Here is an 18,718-nt window from a genome sequence, read left to right as displayed (position 1 = left end):
AGCACAGAAGTGCTTCCTGAGGTCCAGAAGGAACCGCCTGTGTTCCAGTTTGTGCCCAAGCAAAGCCAAAGTGTTGTGTTTGAAATTATGGCTTCTCTGGCAATCAGTGTTAAAAAAACAGAGACTGAGAAGTAAAAGAAAGCCCAAACCCAACCCATTTAACAAAATGCCCTGCAGCACAGACCCTGGGCTTCTTGCTGGAAAAGAAACCTGGTATCCTTCTTTGGCATGACACAACGTCCATCAGATTGTGATGTCCATGGACTCGTGATGTCCACGGCCCCAACTGTGATCACTGACAGCTGCAGATTGAAAAGACATGACCTTCAGCAAGAGCAATAGATTTTTCAGGACCTGTGTTTGCAATACAGACCTGGACTAAAGACCAGGACAAGTACATAGAAGGGCATAACACTTCCAGGATTAGAGCTCTTCCCAAGTGTTCTGCTGACCCAGTCCTGAGCACTCGGTAAATAATGCACTGAAGAAAAGGCAGGTTTTATCAGTTTTATTTAACCAATGAAATTCCTACTGATAACAATGAAAGTAATTTCAGCAAGTATAAATGCAATACAGTTTTAAACAAACCCCATTGTTCCGTACCTATAAATAGATTTTTCAAAACCTCATAAAAAGTGCAGATTTATGAATTGCTGTTAAAATGTTAATACATGATTCCTTTGTTTAAAAATGCATTTTTGTCTCTTAACTCACAAAAAAGTTCCTTCTGCATCTGTTCAGATAAATTCAAGTCGGGTAACTTAAAAACTAAAAAAAAATCACACGCACAAAAAAAACCAACCAAAAAAAACAAAAACAACCTTTCCCAATAGGTCAGTCTGTCCTCTGCAACAACAAAAAAGAAAAAAAAGGAAAAAATAATACCAATCAGCAAAAACAGAAAAAAAATAGGTAAAAGCTGCTGTGGACACCCACAGTTCACTCCTAGCAGCTGCCATGCCTTGCAGGCAAACCTCCGCTACAGCACAGACCCTGCAAGCTCTGCCCAGAGCTGAGGGCAGGCGGCAGCCCAAGGGACAATGCAGGGACGTGTCCCTGTGCCAAACATCGCCCAGCAGAGAGCAGAGCTGCAGGGGACGTGGTGGGACGGAGCAGCAGGATCAGAGCTTTGTCTTTCTTCTTCTGTCCCCAAACAGGGCAGAGCTGGCAGCAGCCACGGAACAAGGCGCTCCCTGTCCAGAGGGGAGAGCTGCAGTCAGCAGGGAGCTGCCTGCCTGCTGGGGTGGCCCTGCACCGTGCTGCTGACAGGAGGCTCAGACCAAGGCTGTCTCTGCACAACCACCTGAGCGGGGAGCAATTCCTGCCCTTAGCGAGCCAGCCTTTGTGGCCGTCAAACCAGAAGCCCATCTGCGTACTGCAGAGAGGCCTGGGAGCTACGCTCCCCATCTTGGCCTGGCGGGTTGACCAAGCACTCGGCCATCTGTCTGCCTGCCTGTCTGTCCTTCCTCGCCAACAAGGCTTCCTCAGCACTTGGGTTGCTCTGTGCAGAGGGGATGAAGTGACCTGCTGAGGCGAGGAGGGCCGAGCCTTGCAGCTATGGCCTGCGCAGGCATGGCCCAACATGGCTGGGCGTTGCCAGCTCAACACTGCCAGAGCTCCTCCTGCATTGACAGTGGTATTCCATCTACAGCAGGGTCTGTTTAGCACGAGCAGTTTAAAGTGGCTATGTTTATCAAGTTTGCTACCTTATGAATTTAAAAAAAAAAAAAAGAACAACAAAACAACCCCCTCCCCCCCAACAACTATAAATACAAAGACTCTCACTCACCAGACGCTCGCAGCCGGTGTGAATCATAAACCGCATCAATATTCTGTTAAAAAGCTTATTCTACTTAAAACTATACATAGTACAAGAGATTGAAAAGTGGCAGTGCTGTACGGCCGCACTGCCTGCCCAGTGGCCCACAGTCAGGTGCTTCATAGAAATCAAGGAGTTACAGTAACAAAGCACGGGACTGCAGAGCCCATCACAGCTTCTGATTACACTGCATACAAAGTACCAAGGGAAACACAAAAAAGAACTGGTGTTAATACTGATGAATTAAAGAGTAACTATAAAGATCAAAACAGACGTTCACAGCATGCTACATATATTGCTCACAAACTTTTTTTTCCTAAAAAAAAAGAAAAGAGGCTAATACAAAACAAGAAGTTGGCAGTCTGATTTTCAGTTACGTCGGATAGAAAGATAAAGCATATACATTCATTATATAGCTCTCCAGCAAAAGGAGAAAGGGTAAAACTGAGAGATTTCAAGTTTACAGAATTCCTATTTTTTTAAGCTACTGTTTAAATCCAGTTCCAATCAACAGCCGTGGAATATTGGTGCCTGTGCCTCCTCACAGAGTCCAAGGGATGCAGCCTAATCATTTTGGTTTCCCTGTGGGAACATCTTTTTGCCCTGGATGCTGGAGTGTCTCATAGGAAAACCGAATCATAGAATGGCTTAGGTTGGAGAGGACCTCAAGGCCCAACTGGTTCCAACCCCTCTGCCATGGGCAGGATTGCCATCCACCAGATCAGGCTGCCCAGGATCCCATCCAATGTGGCCTTGAATTCCTCCAGGGATGGGGCACCCACCACTTCTCTGGGCCTTCAGCCCCTCTGGGCCTGCAGCCCCACTGGCCTGGCAACGGATGGGGAGGGAAGCAGAAAGGCTGGTTTGCATCTGGTGGCATGGCATGAGCATGGAGTGGTGAATGAGGAGCATGCTTTATGCAGCCACATGAGGAAGGTTCCCTTCCCCTCTCCATCCATGGAGTAAGAAAAGGGAAAAGCTTTCCAGAGCAGCTTGGTGTTTCATCCTTGAGGAAATCTTGGAAGAAGGTATTTCCTGCTGCCTCCTCTACACATGGACATGCATACGAACCTTTTAGACACATCAATGAAGCTTCTCTAACTGACTGAAATGTCAACATCCTCCTATACCAGGTATATCCCTTCCAGAAAGCCTGTTTTTGATTCCTACAGCTAGAGCTTCTGCCCACATTTAGTATATTCATTGGCAACTTAAATACTGGCTCTACCTACTGTAACAAGGGCAGAATTTGAATTCCTATCTTCCATGAGCTCTGATCAACATCCAAATGTGTCTGTATCTCAAGTAACTACTCTAAGTTTGCAATCAGAGTTATCCCTCGAATAAATGAAAAACCCAAATCCATTTGTTCTGAAAGCCATCTGTGTCTGTCCGATTATGGGGAACACGGCTTGGAAGGGCCCTGCTGGTGCCTGCCCTATTCCCATCCACTCTGCACATGAGCAACTCAAAATTCCCATGACAGCTCCCTGTAAGAAGCCTGCCCAGCTCAAAGGCTCAAACAGGCGTGTTTTGCCAAAGAAAGCATTTTGTCAGTGGATCCACTGGATTATTCCTCTAATTCCACAGATGGAACATGATGCAATACTAGCAAAAACTACTTCAATGTTTTAAGCAAGTACTAAGTGCCATACTTTACACTAGATTCAGATTTCCTGTCCAGAAATAACCTGATCCTGGAATTAAGTGTTTCTGAACAGGAGAAAGGTCCTCTGAACTCAGCAATGAATGGTAATGTAAGAAGTGCACGTTGTTTTACACTGTTTTACAAGGTTATGGCTGTAAGGCTGTCTCTGCAAGCTGAGGGCTGTGAGTTGGGATGATAAGAAGCATGTAAGGTGGGGTGGTGGCAGCAGGCTGAGAAACAACAGGTTTTGCCTCTGGTGAACAGCAGAAGAATTAAATGTCTGCAAGAGAGATCTGATGCATGTGAGGGAGCAGCTGCATGATGGCATAGCAAGAAAACTTGCTCTAAGAAATAAATCAACACCATTCAAGATGCACCTCAAGTTTCCTCATGTTACTGTGCTATTTCCATCTCCCACCACTGTGATCCATGCAGTAGGTATGAAATGTCAAATTAATTTTCAACTGCAGATAAAAAGCTACATTTAAAATTTCCAAAGGTGAAAAAACTGGTGAGTGCATCTCTTTAGACCACCATACCATGCTGGCTACATTAGGAAGAATAAGTCTAAAGCTCAGGTGGGGAAAACTGACATTTTTGTCCAGCTCTTGGAATGACAGTTAATGGCAAACCAATTCTAACAGATATATTCAGATCAGTACTGGGAAAGTTCCCTTACTATGAATTCAACCCCACCTCTATTTTGTGCAACATCATCCCTTATTTAGGGGAGAAGGATCTGACTACCTAAGAAAAGCATCTGAAAGAAAATCAGCTGAATTTAAGAAGATCTGGAATACATTCACCTGGCCAAAACTCTTAAGTCCTGGCACAAGCTATCTATTTGCTAATGGCAGCTGATCTTTTCTGCAAGCAGAGGTGAAATAATCCAGCTCTTCAAAAAGGGAGTCCAAACTCTGGAATATGAACCTGAAGTGCATGCCGATGTCCATGGAAAACACACAAGCATGAGAAACAAAAACCTGTTTTGCAAGAGCAGCAGCTTACAGTTTAACTTCTTTTGGAAAGATTGCTCTATTTTAAGCCTCCCCAAAAACCCATTTTGTTAACAATTGCTGCAAATCACATGGATCTGCTTCATATTATTCCCTTAATCTCTATAGAAACTGCTTGTATTCTATTGATCGTAGGTGATTAAGTATCTTTAAAACTCTGACTCAAAAATGCAAGTGGGCACCTTGTAGAATTTTGCTGAGTGCTGAGTTGCTTAAATTCCCACTGAAATTCTGGCAACACGCTGCTCTTCCCCAATCCCATGAAAGCATCTCTCAGCATTGCTACGAACAAAACTACTACTGAAGAATCTGGTGCTGTGACCTTCTGCACTCAAGTGAGAGAGAAGCAAAATGTGTTCTTCTGTGTTCAGCTCTAATCTGTTCTAAATTTGTACTGAGCCCTACATTTTTAGTTGTTCAGAATCATGGATTTTCCTGTGCTTTAAGGACTTTTTTAATACATGGGAAAAGCTGATGTGGCAATCTGCTAGTTCTTAAAGCTGAAAGTACATCCTCTTCATTTTAATGAAGGCTTTAGGATTTTTGAACCACTAAAAATAAATCCATTACAGCTTACCAAAATTTTCATAGGCTACCTCAACACTACTTTCACTACTCCCAAATTCTACCTCCGTTTAAAATGGTCTCTGCTCCAGCATGATGACACTCTTGTGATGTTCAGCTGCGGGCAGAATATTCTGGGAAATGCAAATGTTTCTTCCAATTACTACCTTTTCCACTTCTCTCCATTACCAAGAAAAAAAAAGGAACAGTTTCAGTGATAATGTATTCTATCAATCTATCAGAACACACATCTTAGAGTGATTCTGCAATGATAAGAAGCTGTCCCAGCTCAAAAGCTCTATTCCCTACTTACATTCCCTATGCTAGCTAGTTAATTTGTACCTAACGAGCTTTCTCTTCACAGTCAGGAGACTGCACACTTTGTTTTATGATGGTCACAGCTGGGATTCTGTGCATTAACATTAATGCTGGTAAATATCAATTCCAATAAAGGAACACAGATGGAGAGTATCTACGCTTCCAACAATTACTGTATTCTTCAGAATAATATTAATGATCAAAGCGTGAAGATTCACATTCATGAGTGCTTTCAAAATGCAAAAACTCCAAGAACACTTGCATGTGAAAATTTGGCACAGTGCGAGCCCAAAGCATGCATGAAGCATATGGTAGAACTGTATGACTTTAAAGACCTATTCTGAACAAACGTCTATTAGAAATCATAAATCTGAGTATAAGAACTAAGCTATAAACTGTTATGCTGTAAATGCCATACTCTGGAAAAAAAAGTGCCACATGGAAAACATTTTCAGAAGTTTCAAGTTTGCTTTTAATATTAAAAAAAAAAAAAAGAAACAGCAAACTACTTGACATTTCCTACAGTGGAATGTCTCGCAGGCCATATGTGACTTGATATGGCACTTAAAGAAAAAGATTACTGATTTACTACAAATTTTATGGAGCGATCCATTTATGGTTTCTATTTTTCAAATCTGCTCATGTACTTTGCTCAGAAGGCATCTGAGTTGGCAAGTATATTTCATAAGGAAAGAAGTAAAGGCACTCATGTTTCCAAACACAAAACCCAACCTACTCAAAGAACCTTCGCATTTCTGAAGGGAAACTAAGAGGTCATATTCCTTACCCAAATGTAGTTTCACCTCCTTTCCAGAGCTCAGCTGTGCTTCTTGAGAAATACTTGACTTTTCAAAGCAAAGGAATTTAAAGTAGTACTGTACAGTTCTCATCACTTGAAAAAAAAAAAAGCAGAAGTATTGCATGAAAAGGCCTCTCAGAAGACCTGCTGTATGCACAAAAGCCATTTGGTGTGGCCACTACAGTTACAATAGGTAGGAATAAGAAAGTTAATCTAAGTTCATATATCTTTATGTCCTAACACTTCTGAAGGATCTCTAGCAGTCAGCTATAAAAATAAACACATCTGAAGTTTTACCCAGTGATCTCTCTAGAAGAGACTCTGATGCCATCTATCAGATAGTTGTCTAAATAGCCAACGTTACATTTCAGAAAAGAAAGAAACATTACTGATTTCTTCCTCAAAAGCTTTCCACATGCAGGACCTGCAGTAGGAAAGTGCAGCCAAGTGTACAATCATTCAGCCTTCCCAGCTGGAGCAGATGGACAGAGCGGGTAAACCGACATGCGAAGTCACGGCACAGCCTCGGGAAAAGGGAAGCAAACCAATTTCAGATGCATACTGGTCCACGATTTTCTCAATGAAAAGTATGACTGCACTGGTAATATTATCATTTTTCAAAAACTATTCTGTGATCAACAGATAGAAATCCTGTATTATCTTCTAAAATACCACGGAATATTAATGTAAACCTATCCAGTTAGCTCTGCGTGTATGCAACGGAAAGAAAGGTCACTCTCCTCTGAGTACTATGGAAAGTCCAAACTGAGAGACAAAAGTTTATGCAGTGACAACTTACATCCTACTGGGTAAGCTTAAGCTTCTCTTTAGGCACTTCACTGGTTCATTAAATGCAATACAAAATAAAGCTATAAATATCAGCATTTTGTGCTCTTAAAACTAGTCAAAAGCAACAGAAAACAGCACAAAAGTGTGACATTTTTGGCAGCTTATTTCTTCCCTTCCCCAATATGACCAGTTGTCTAAGAATGCTTTGTTTTGGGGATGCTTTGGCATCTCAGTATCAGGTTGTCTTAAGCCACAAAAGCTAAAACAAAACTGCTAGGCCTTAGACAATAAAGAAATTTGGTTTTACAATTTCTTTATGGCTATAGAAGAAGGACACTTTAGCAGTGACATGATAGGGAAAAAAGCTTGCTTTTTTTAATATTGCACTTTTCTTTTGTTCACCCACACTAATGCATAGAAACTTTTTAAGCTTTGAACATTAAAATTTCATGCTATGAAGAAGCTATGGGAAATAAATTCCTATACATCCAATACGACAGAACAGATACGCTAGCCTTCCTTTACTTTCCTTACTTAAACATTGAGAAAGAAGAGAGTGCAAGAATCCCACAACCCTATTTTTGGTCAGCCTGTGTATCAGCTTTATAGGTGCCAACTCAACAAACTGCAACATGTGATGAGTATGGACATTGTAAAGACAACTGAGGGTGGCTGTCAGTAAAACAAGATTAGGCATGATTCAAACACAGTAAGTGTAGCTGAAATGGCAAATTGTGAGGGCTCTCCTCTTGGGAAGAGACACAATAAAGCAGATGACTTTTGCACTTCAGTAGCATGCTGTAGAATTTGTCATGATTAATTTCACATTAAAGCGTGGTCAAGGTTTGCATCCACATTTCACATCACCTTCAATTGCTGTAGTAAGACAGTGGCTGGCAGGCAGTCTCCAGGAGACACAGAAGAATCCAGTGGGCAATTCAATGCAACACAGCACGTGCATCTCTGTCAGAGTTATGAGCTGTGGCACGCTCTCAGAACAGGCAGAACCAATCTTCTGCTGGACTCCACTAATCTGAAAAATGATTGCTTGGAAAAGAAGTCTCTAAGCACTTCACTCCCTTGCTTAAAGAACAAAGCGCTAGAATTGAATATAATAAAAAGAGTTTTAGGATTCTGACCACCGTGCAGAAATCCAACCGGAAACAATGCAGAGTAGTGCTCCTCAGTGTTACTTTTGTTATCATTAGTAATGTTAAGCATCAAGAAAATAAAACACGTCATTGCACATTACAGCCGTCAAGAAACACGGCTAAACTTTGACACTATAGAATCGAATAACCTGATGCTACATCACAAACAGCTTCTGGTGTGTATCTATTTCAAAAGGTCTTTACATACTCAGTAAAAATTCCTTTACTCCCTCCCAGTGAATGCTTCAGGTTAAGTGACGAGTTATGGCACGAAGGGCGTACAGAAGTTCTGCTTGCATACGAGCTTCCATTAGAAGTAGATTGACGTGAACCTGTTAGAAATTAAATCAGACGTTCAGCTCACCCCTGAATGCAGGATCATTTATTTCATTCATTTATGCCAGCATCTGGAACCTTTAGTAAAGTATCACGTCAAGAAATGAGGTCCTTTCTCCTTGCACCTGCTGCAAGATTCCAGTTCCTTTTGGGACGATGTCCTAAGAACTAACTTCACCTGCTTTAAGGGACCTTCAATCTGAAAAGTCCCAACAAAACCACTTCTGTACCCCAATGGCATAGCTCTTCAAGAATCATGCTTTCTTTGGTTTCCTACCACTTATGAATGCCATATAGGAACACAGAATCTAAGGAACAATTTATACACCGGACAGGCAGGCATGCAAGCACTGAACCTGTCAGAAGTATTTAACTTAGATATCTGAAGACATATTGACAATTTTATTGATGAAAAGCACTGTGAAGATTATATTTATATGGAATAAGCTCTTTTTTGATCCACAAATCCAAAGCATTGGCATGGTTGACTGCATCTGCATTCCCAAGTTTATCCACTTTTCTATTACAGATGTCAGTTCAATTTTATGCAGAACTCACTCAAGGTAAGAAAAAAACACACAAAAAAACCAATATATTTCCAGCACACTAGTAAGTGTTTTCATAAGATTGATATTTAACATTCAATGAATTAATCTCATGTGTTTTTCTCTAGTTTGGGAAATACAGCCATTTTTAGGAGTCACAGAATGATAGAATGGTTTGGGCTGGAAATGAACTTTAAGATCATTTAGTTCCGACCCCCTGCTATAGGCAGGGGGTCACCATAGTTTCATTTATGAACAGCATGTGGGCCTCTGTGCAGCCAGCCTGGCTGTGCACTACGTACCTTCTCCGAGTGCTTGAACTGACGCCAGTAACTATCGTACATGCGCTTGGTAGTTCTCTCTGGGTAGCAGGTCACTGTCTTTATGTAAACCTTCAGGCTGCGTTCAAGTAGCTGATTAACTTCTCCATAATCATAGTCATCATACCTACATAACAAAGGCAGGAATTCTGTTGGACATGCATTCTTAAAAGCACGGTCATTTGCAGCATTAGCTTCTTATGCTTAGCAGCATTAAGTTGTTATGCTTAGGAATTCAAGCACTTGTTATATATGCTAGAATACATTCTGCTAACAGAGGAAAGGCTCGCTACTGGATGCTGTCTTTTCTGAGCAGAGAATACAGGCTGGTTTCAACCTGAATCGTAATCATTTATATGACTCATAATCATAATTCACTGGAAGTAAAAGCTTTACTGACACAGCAGAGAAACCACTCAACTTTCAGACTGAGGTACGACCTCCACCTCTACACCCAGAGTCTAAGATGATGCTTTTCACACAGTTCAATTTTCATTTGGTGCTGACACAGTTTTGAATGTACTCCTTAGCCAAGGGTTTTCTTCCATACCTGATTCCATACATACAGTGGACATAGTTAAATAAAGCTCTTCTTAACGTAGTTGTATCAACATCTTCATGTGTTGCCATAGTGTTATACGTGAGGTTATACACCATCCGGAACTTTTCATCGAGGAGATGCCCAATATCAGAATAAAGCCTGTTTACAAGGGAAAAGCCATGATTTTCCCAAGTATAGTCCTGTAGGAGAAAAAGGAAAGAAATAAATACACACGGGAAGTGAAGTCCCTGTGATTTTTTCAATAGCTCAACACTTTTTGTTGTCTGTGAGTAGCTTTGTTCTCCTCCAAAGAATTGCATTTTGAATCTTTCATTGATATCACCTGCTCATTCTGCCAGGTCTCCTTGTCCATGAGTATCATATCACAACTGCCCATCTTTGGTTGGCTATCACCTTCCTACATGAGAAGAAAGTCCCAAGCTTGTTCTGAAGTGCAGAGTCAATTTTTCACTGCTCTGCTGCTTTGACCAGTGCCATTCTGAACAAGATAGACTTGTAAAACTTAGAAATTTATTCCTCTTGGAGGCTTTAGTGCTTAACTCCAAGCAGAAGCGGTGTATGTACTTCCATCCAGAATGCACAATCATTGGGCAAAGCGCTGAAAAATCCTTGAACAAAGTAATAAAATCCAGGTCTTAGCCAAGCAGCTAGATTGCAAGAGCAAAAGCATGCCTGTTTGCACAAGGAATAGGAAATCTTTGCATGCTGATGGCATGGCATCAGCAGCAGAGGAGAATGACCATGTATGCATTAGAGCAGCGTACAACCACTCTCCGTGTTGTGGTTATACAGAACATGTTAGTTTGCCCACATCCTTGGCAAGTGTTCCATTACTCCATCACAGAGTCTCTACAACTGAGGGCATCATCTCCACATCCTTCTCTGTGCCTGGCTGTTTTCCAGAAGTACTGTGGGGCTCCACTCACTTGCTTTAGAGCTCATCTACCAACTGAACCCCTGGTTAGGACTAAGGGAAGTATTAGGAAGGATAACATTCAGCTGCTTAAAACTGGAATTCAGTGACATCTGAAATGCTCCAGGTCTCACTTGACCTCCAGTTGCCAGTCCAAACAACCACAAAGTTTGGGAGCTATGCCTTATCTACCTGGCCCTGCAGAAATGTCAAGTGCACCCAAGGGACATCATAAATGCTTCAAAAACAGAAACCCTAAGATGGAACAAAGCAGTGCTTACTGACAATAGCTGATTTATAGCAATCGTGCTAACATTTTAAGACATTCTGCTGTGTGTGAAGCACCTATTTCTATCACGGAATTTAAATGCACAGACACCAATGATAGTCTTGTTTCAACAGAATAAGGTTTGTATTTATTGCAGAGTTTTGTGATGCTGCTTCAATTTAAGCAGCATTAATAGCAGCGTATTTGGATGGCTGTGGGTACATACATCGAACTGCTTTAGAGTAGGCCATACTAATAAAGTTAAATTGTTAAGGTGACTCCTTTGAATATAGGCCAGAAGCTGTCTTGTTTATTTAAGAGCAGAGACATTTTAGTTCCAATTTCAACTTTGGTTGAGTTTTTTTCCATGGGAGCCTGCTGTTCCTAAAGTATTTAAGCAGTATGTTTGATTTACAGGCTCTGACTCTGCCTTATTCTTTTTGGCAGTATCTACTTACTTCAAACTCATATGAAGACCGCAGAGTAAATTATCCAGACCAGCAATGGCTGCTATATAGCTAAATACATTTCCTGAAAGTGATCAGATTTTTTATTTTAAAGTCTTGGATACATCTTCTGACCATGGAGTTATCCTGCACCTACTGTGCTTTACTTGAAGTTCTCTGTTTTGGTTTAAGATTTCTTCCATTCCTTACAATTTATCACTAGACTGCTTATGAATCTACTTCATAACCTGGAACAGAACCATCTAGAAGGTCTCTGCTGTATCACATATTACACAGAGGCTTATGAGTCTGGTCATGGACAAAGATACCATATGTAAGATACGGTACAGACAAGAGACAGTTCTTTCAACAGCACTGAATATTTATATATTCATAAAGAGTCAGAAACCTCAGTGTTATAGTAATCATATTTAAGAACTCTTTTTCTTTTCAGACATTCAAATTTCAGTGCTGTGGTGCATCTCCAGGATGGATTTCACCAAATCACTCTCACAGACACAGACAGATCTATTCACTGATAACTCAAGGCAGAGAGCACTTGATACAAATGGCAGGAATATAGTATTCTTCCAGTATGGTCTTTTTCACATTTGAAGGGTAATTTTTTTTTTACCTTTTGCTTTTATTCCAGAGTTAGTGATATGCTTTACAGTTTTCATGTATTAATTCTGCTAATACTTGGAATATGACTGAAAATAAAATCTCCTCTTGTTTGAGATTTACAAATTGTAAAAGACTAATTGCTGGTAAATTTATAGAAGATGCCAAATTATTTAATGGACCATAACAAGAAAAAGCAGATGTAACAAACATGTCCCACTACTTCACCTTGTCCTGCAATGACACCTGCATATATTCTTTGAGTGAATGTACTTTAAAGAGATGCTACCTGAGCTCTGAATGTTGGCAGATGGTCTTCTCCTCGCCGTGCAAAGTCTTTGTACCCAAACCCAGGATCTTCAACGTAGCGGGAGACATCTGTAGAAACTATTTCATCATCAAATGCTGTGAGAAAAAAATAGCAAAATACTTTGCTTTAGGCATGCACAGGAGTCAGCTCTGACTTCAAATTACCACTCTACTGCAGCACTAGAAGGCAATTAAAAAATGTGCAAAGGAAAAGAGTGGTATGAAGGAAGGAAAAAAGTCCATCTTCATCTGCTTGTATGGAGTCCATCCTTCTCCTGGAGTCTACATATCAGCCTACACTGGATATCAAGATTACTTCTCCAAGATGGGAAGAGATAAGCTAAACTGCTGGAGAGATCCTCCTCTTTCAGTTCACTTCTGAGACACACTAGGTATCTTAGACAAGATGAATCCTGTTGTAAAGTCATTATATTAGAATAGGAGACAGAAAAATAATCCTGTTGACAACCAGATTGTTATGCTGAGCAGGTACGGTGTCCAGAATTACACCAGCTCTGATCTGTAACAACCCAGAATAAGAGCAACAAGAGAGCAATGCAATACTGCACTAGTAAATATCAACAGAAGATTAAATGAAAGCGAAGAGCTCTATAGCACAGGCTGAAATTCTGCCAGAAGCCCCAGTAACCAGGCATATTCAAAGAGCTCCAAAATGTGTCACTAAGCAAGTGTAGGTTCTCTATCAGGAATCAATCTTTCTCTCCCAAATAAACAGGTGGCCTGGTTGTGTAACTACCTTTGCAGAAGTTGACTACTGCATAGCTGACTGCATTTGACCCTGATGTTAAAATCCTGGCCTGCTTCCACGTGCATCGACAGAACAGTTGCCATATGTCCACTAAAAAGTCGGTTAGCCTAAGAATTGCAGAAGTGCTTTATCTCCTCTCTGCCTCATTAAACAATCAAAACATAACTGCGTAGGAAGAAGATTGAGCAGCATCTGCAAAAGCGAATCCTCGCGAAGAATTTAACACCTGCATACATACACCCCTCTCCCCAGCAATGGCTGGATTCCCTGGAAGGGTACAAGGCATGGTGCATGCAGTCTCCTCACCTCAAACCCAGCAAAGGAAAGACTAGCAGCAACACCAGCGAAAAAAAATCCCTCCTAGCCCAAACAACACCTCATGCTTAAAAGCTTGAGTGGCAGAGACTTCCCAATTTGAAAATGAAACCACAGTGGGTCTCAGTTCATCGACACAGTTGAGATTGTCTAAGCGAGAACGGACAGTGTCCACTTCTAAACATCCAACAATGATATTGGTGGAAATCTGCTTCAGGGCTTTTGGATATTCTTAGAAAGCCACAAAACAATCACTGCCAACTCACAGAACTCTTCCTCCCTTTTGGGCTTGGTGCACCAAACCTGAAGTACCTCAGATATGTTTGTTCTGGCTTGTATTCTGAACAAGAAGAAGGAATTCACCACAGTGCATATTTTTGATTTTCTTACCAGATTCTCTTTGCAGCGACTGATACCATTACATTCATAGTGTCCATGCAGTTTGTGGCATTTTATGAGTTGTTCCTCAAAGAGATAAAGCTATGACATTCAGGCAACCTCTAACATAAAGAGATGGCTGGGATTCTGACTGTCTTAACAATCTTCTTAAAATGCTTTCTTAGGAAAAAAACCCTTGGTGTCTGTACAGAATACCTCATCATATCATTTGTTAGAAATGAAAACTGAAATAGTCAGAAATAAACTGAATGCTAAGCAGTCTCTGACATCATACTGGTAACAGAAAAGCACAGAAGAACGATCACTAAAAACAGCAAGTTGGAGAAGAAGCATGAATGAATAAATCTGAAAACATAGAGAATATAAAGAAAGTGGAGTTTACACTCAAACTCTTACAGAAACTTATGGTTTATTTTTTTGTTGTTGTTTTGTTTTGTTTTTCTAAACACACAAAAGCTAAATTTCAAGAAGCAAAATGGATTTTGGTATTTGCCAATAAGGAAAGGTTAAAGAGGTGAACCAAGTGATCCTTACCACACTTTTACTAAGCCAAGATCGAGCACAAAGAAATAAACAAAAATGCTGTAGGCATTGAACTGTACTCTTTGTTTAGTTTATGCAAAGCCCCCAAAAAATCCAACTTAAACTGAAAAAGCAGAAATACATAAATACCTCCACTAATTACTAGCAGACTCTCCTTCTTCTCCTTCTCAAAGCGAGTGTCCATTTCTTCCTGAGAGGCTTCTTCATCTTCTTTATCTTCTTGCAGCCTCTTCATCCTCTCCATCAAGGCCTCCAGCTCACTTAAGGAATCTGCAATCTGCAAAAACATCAAGACACTCTTTAAAATCAGAAGACAGACAGTGTGTGTCATCTTCACAGTTCATGCTCAACAATAAACGTTCTCAAAAAAAAAGAGAGCAGCAAATATGAAAGCTTAAGCCAGAATTCCTTGTGTAATACAGAGTGTAGACAAACAGCTTTCAGAAAATCAGGAGAAGGAAAGAGGTAAGTGTTGCTCTCATCTATCACAGCACACTACTGCAGCACAATTAACAGTGGAAGAGGCAGTGTTTGAACATGGAAAACACAGTTGCTTAAAATGCATTTTCCCCCATAAAGATTGCTCAGATAAAGACACTCATATGCCCTCTGTGCATACAAAACCAACCTTTATGGTACTTTTACTCAATCTACTGGTAATACAAATCTCCTCCTTACTGAGGAGATACAGCACAATACAGGAACACAACCTGAGACAAACAGTATTTTCCTTTTTTTTTTTTCATTTCTATTCATTCTGTGTGCTCAAAACAACTATTACATGGACCTTTTCTTCTTGTTCTTGTGTGGAAAACTGTTCTCTTCAACAGAAATACATCGAAGTTTGGAGCTTGGTGATCTTCATTCACCATTTTCCACAAGGTGAACTGCTTGGTCTTTCTCTTCCACCTTTTCTTCTTGATTCCAGTTTTCTGCCCCTGACTCTGAATGTCTCTCAGCGTAGCACTCTCTGCTTACCAAGCTACCTGCAGCCAGCAGCAGCCCTCTGCCCACTACCAACGCAGAGTAAGACATCCTGGTGATTTAAGCTGGCATGTCTTACAGCCCAGAAACTTCACTTTGGATGCACTAGCGGAACTGATGGATCACAAACTCACATTGCAAGCTGACTGCTAGTTTGGAAAACTGCATCTACTGACTTTGCTCGCAATCCTTATATTCCATAAAGGAGATGAGGCTAATTCACCAATTGATATTAATTCAAGGACTTTTCTTCAAAGGCAATTTTAGGAAAAAAAATGCATTTATGTTAAGTCCTCTCTTGGTTCACCCAAGACCAGAATACCTGCACGAAGAACCATGCCATTTATTTCAGACATTTCCTCTCAGCCACATAGAAGTGTTTTTCAAAATTGACCTGTTTTGTGATCACAGACCTTGAAGTCAAAATGAATAATGCGACCTCTGCTGCTTTCTTCCCATTTCTTTTTTCATTCCACATGGTCGGAACATGGATAACGCCATGTTCTTATCAGTGATACACCATCTGTAGACACTGGCACTTTAAGTTTCCAACTGGAAGCATAGTTTTAGTCTTGCTCAATGGGTTGTGAGATTAGCTATTAAAATCACATTACTTTAACTATCATCCTCTGTTTCAGTGTGGTTTTGAAAAGGATTACACAGCAACTGCTAAAGCTAATGTAAGAGTAACCAGACCCAAGCATTTCAGAAAATAGACAAAAACTTTCAAATTACCCTGAAATTTAAACAGGAAAGAATGGAAGAAAGCTTTCTAATGCAAAACAGAGGCAAGTAAAAAGAATCTTCTTGCAACACTAACCCCAAAGTTGCTACTTGTGAGGGATGCATTTTCTATGTTGTTGTCATTGGCAAGATCACAGACACAGAAGTTGTTGACTGCTATAAGTCTGACTCCATTAGATGTATCCGGATCTCTCTCTGGATTAATGCCACTACCAAATACAAAACTTGCCAAGGCATGATAATGTGCCAACAGGACAACAGCATGCACCAGTTCAGGAAGAGACCAATTATTTTCCCCAGTCTTGACAAGTTTCTGAAATGAGAATAAAAAAAGTGTAAATATAAAATTTCTTTTGGCCCCCAGCTTTTGTATAAGATGCTATGCATGAGTTTTAAAAAGGGATCAATTCCTTTCTTCCAATAAACACCATACTCCTCTCGCACGCAAACACTCACTAGATTAAAAGAGAGAGGCCCGATATATTACCTTGATTCTCCCGGGGTTATTTTAATCATTGCTACTTCTAAAAAATAAATCTTGTTGCCTTTGTCACACAGCAGAATTTATTGGCTCATTCGATGCTCTAGAACTTCCCTGAATTTTTTAACTCAAGGTAAAAAAAAGTCTAACCAGACATAGCTTAGTTCTTAGCAGTTCTTATTACTGGACATTTACTGCTATTACAAGGCACAATTCAACAGGTACCTGAATGTGCTCTTTCGTGATCAGCCAGGGCCGGTGTGCAAGGAGTTTGTTTATTTCGTTCAGATTTTTCAGCCTTTGGGGAATGTATTCTAAACCGTTCAACCATTCTGCAATACCACCAGTCTTCAAAAACTCATCAACATGCATATTTATTAGGTAGGAACACTGATGTCTGGCAGCGGCCTAAGATAATTAAACACAGAGGGAAAAGATCAGCACATTAGCAAGTAATGTGATTTTGTTGCAGGTAGAAACAGGATATTAACACAAAACAAAAATACAATTTGATTGCAAAGGGGCATGTTTTATATTGCAAATCATTTCTACACAGTAGGGAGGGTTCTCCAGTAAGTGTGCTTACTTTGCAACACAAGCTCTAATTGAGGTTGCAGAGAATCTCTAGATCATACTAGCCCCTTCTTTCTAAAGGCTTCCTTTTTCTTTTTTTAATAAAAAGTCAAGGTCGTGGGAGAAAATGCATAGCCCATTAGCACATACCATTATAGCAATGTAGTGCCTATATGGCAAAGGAAGGGGCCCATCCATGCGCAGCATGTAGAACTGGCTGCGGAGGAAAGACTCCAGGTACTGCGTGTGGATACTCATGACCTGTGTGATGTTGTCCAGGCGGCCAGATGTAGAGTATTCTTCCACAAGAAGATTAGTACGTTCATCCAAACCATTTGCTTGCATCACCTTCAAAATAAGATGGAGAAACTTAAGATACTGGAGAGAAACGTACTGTAGTATGAAATGTTTGCTTGTGTAAAAAACTTCCAGGCAATTCTGAAGATCTAGATGTATACATGTGCCTGTTAATAAGTGAATATGCACACAGATGTTACTTGTATACTGAGCACTGAAGAACACCATATGACTGCTGTTTTAGTAACTGTCTACAGAAACCCAGAACATTTTCTGCAGAGCTTTCCAAAATGGCTAAACTCTCAGATGCTTAATGTAAAATTTGTTTGGAGATTTGGAAGTGAGCAAAACCGGAAAGTAAAGTCTTTATGGACGTCAACCTGTACAGACACACACTACCCAAACACTCAGCCCTAAAAAGAATTTTGAAACTAATGGAGAAGAGTGCGGTTACGTAACCAAATTATAGAAACAGCCTGGCAATCTACCACTGCTGGGTTTGTATAATTGAAGAGGAGATCAAATGCTAATTTGTCTGTAACATTCAAGTATTATTTAGAATAGGAATTTAATGCTTTCTTTAAACAAAAGCTGTTCTTTAATTATTCCAGCTGATCTAAACCTTGGGCACAAGATGAAATGAAGCAGTACAAGTAAGCAGCTCTTGAACTGCAAGCCCTGACACAGTATTAGCACTATTACTCAGTGTTTATCACCAAGAACTGCCATTTTAAACATGCTCACCATTGAAGCTACAAGCAAAAGGCTAAAATACCCAGTATTTATCCTATTTCAGGTTTTAGAGCAGTCAGCATACTGCTGCAAGCACTATGAAATGGGAAACCATTTTAGCAGATTTACTGTACAGAGACAGAAAACGTGCCTAAAACCAAGAAGACACAACTCTTGCTGAGCAGCTCTATTTAAAGTATGTTTTCCTTCTCGGTGATGGGTTGATAAACATACTGTGTGTCAAATCTTTTTCCACCAAGCTGGGCCGGGGCAATCCCAGGTATTTATACAAACTAGGGGAAGATCTCCTTAAGATCAGCCCTGTGGAGAAGGACTTGGGGGTCCTGGTGGATGAGAAGCTGGACATGAGCCAGCAGTGTGTGCTTGCAGCCCAGAAAGCCAACTGTGTTCTGGGCTGCAAGTTAAAAAGGGGTGGCCAGCAAGGAGAGGGAGGTGA

General features: G+C 40.6%; 1 protein-coding gene across 2 annotated transcripts in view; it reads right to left on the bottom strand.

Annotated features, from left to right (window-relative positions):
- Positions 1-1,705: 1,705 nt before the first annotated feature.
- SESN3 (sestrin 3) overlaps positions 1,706-18,718 on the bottom strand; it is a 19,644-nt gene continuing 2,631 nt past the window's right edge. The window contains exons 2-10 of one of the 2 annotated variants that reach the window (XM_010706093.3): positions 17,383-17,580; positions 16,885-17,067; positions 16,255-16,491; positions 14,580-14,727; positions 12,405-12,520; positions 9,856-10,046; positions 9,288-9,432; positions 8,313-8,436; positions 1,706-8,052 (exon numbers count right to left, since the gene is read on the bottom strand). In XM_010706093.3, the coding sequence (XP_010704395.2) occupies positions 8,350-8,436; positions 9,288-9,432; positions 9,856-10,046; positions 12,405-12,520; positions 14,580-14,727; positions 16,255-16,491; positions 16,885-17,067; positions 17,383-17,580 (1,305 nt within the window). In that variant the 3' untranslated portion in view covers positions 1,706-8,052; positions 8,313-8,349. Of the gene's footprint in view, positions 8,437-9,287; positions 9,433-9,855; positions 10,047-12,404; positions 12,521-14,579; positions 14,728-16,254; positions 16,492-16,884; positions 17,068-17,382; positions 17,581-18,718 lie in introns of both variants that reach the window. The other variant, XM_010706092.3, reaches the window with a different exon arrangement.

The sequence above is a fragment of the Meleagris gallopavo genome, chromosome 1 (assembly GCF_000146605.3).
Source record: "Meleagris gallopavo isolate NT-WF06-2002-E0010 breed Aviagen turkey brand Nicholas breeding stock chromosome 1, Turkey_5.1, whole genome shotgun sequence".
NCBI lineage: Eukaryota > Metazoa > Chordata > Aves > Galliformes > Phasianidae > Meleagris > Meleagris gallopavo.
The sequence above is the reverse complement of the archived record's forward strand: the minus strand, read 5'-3'. Positions and strand labels throughout refer to the sequence as shown.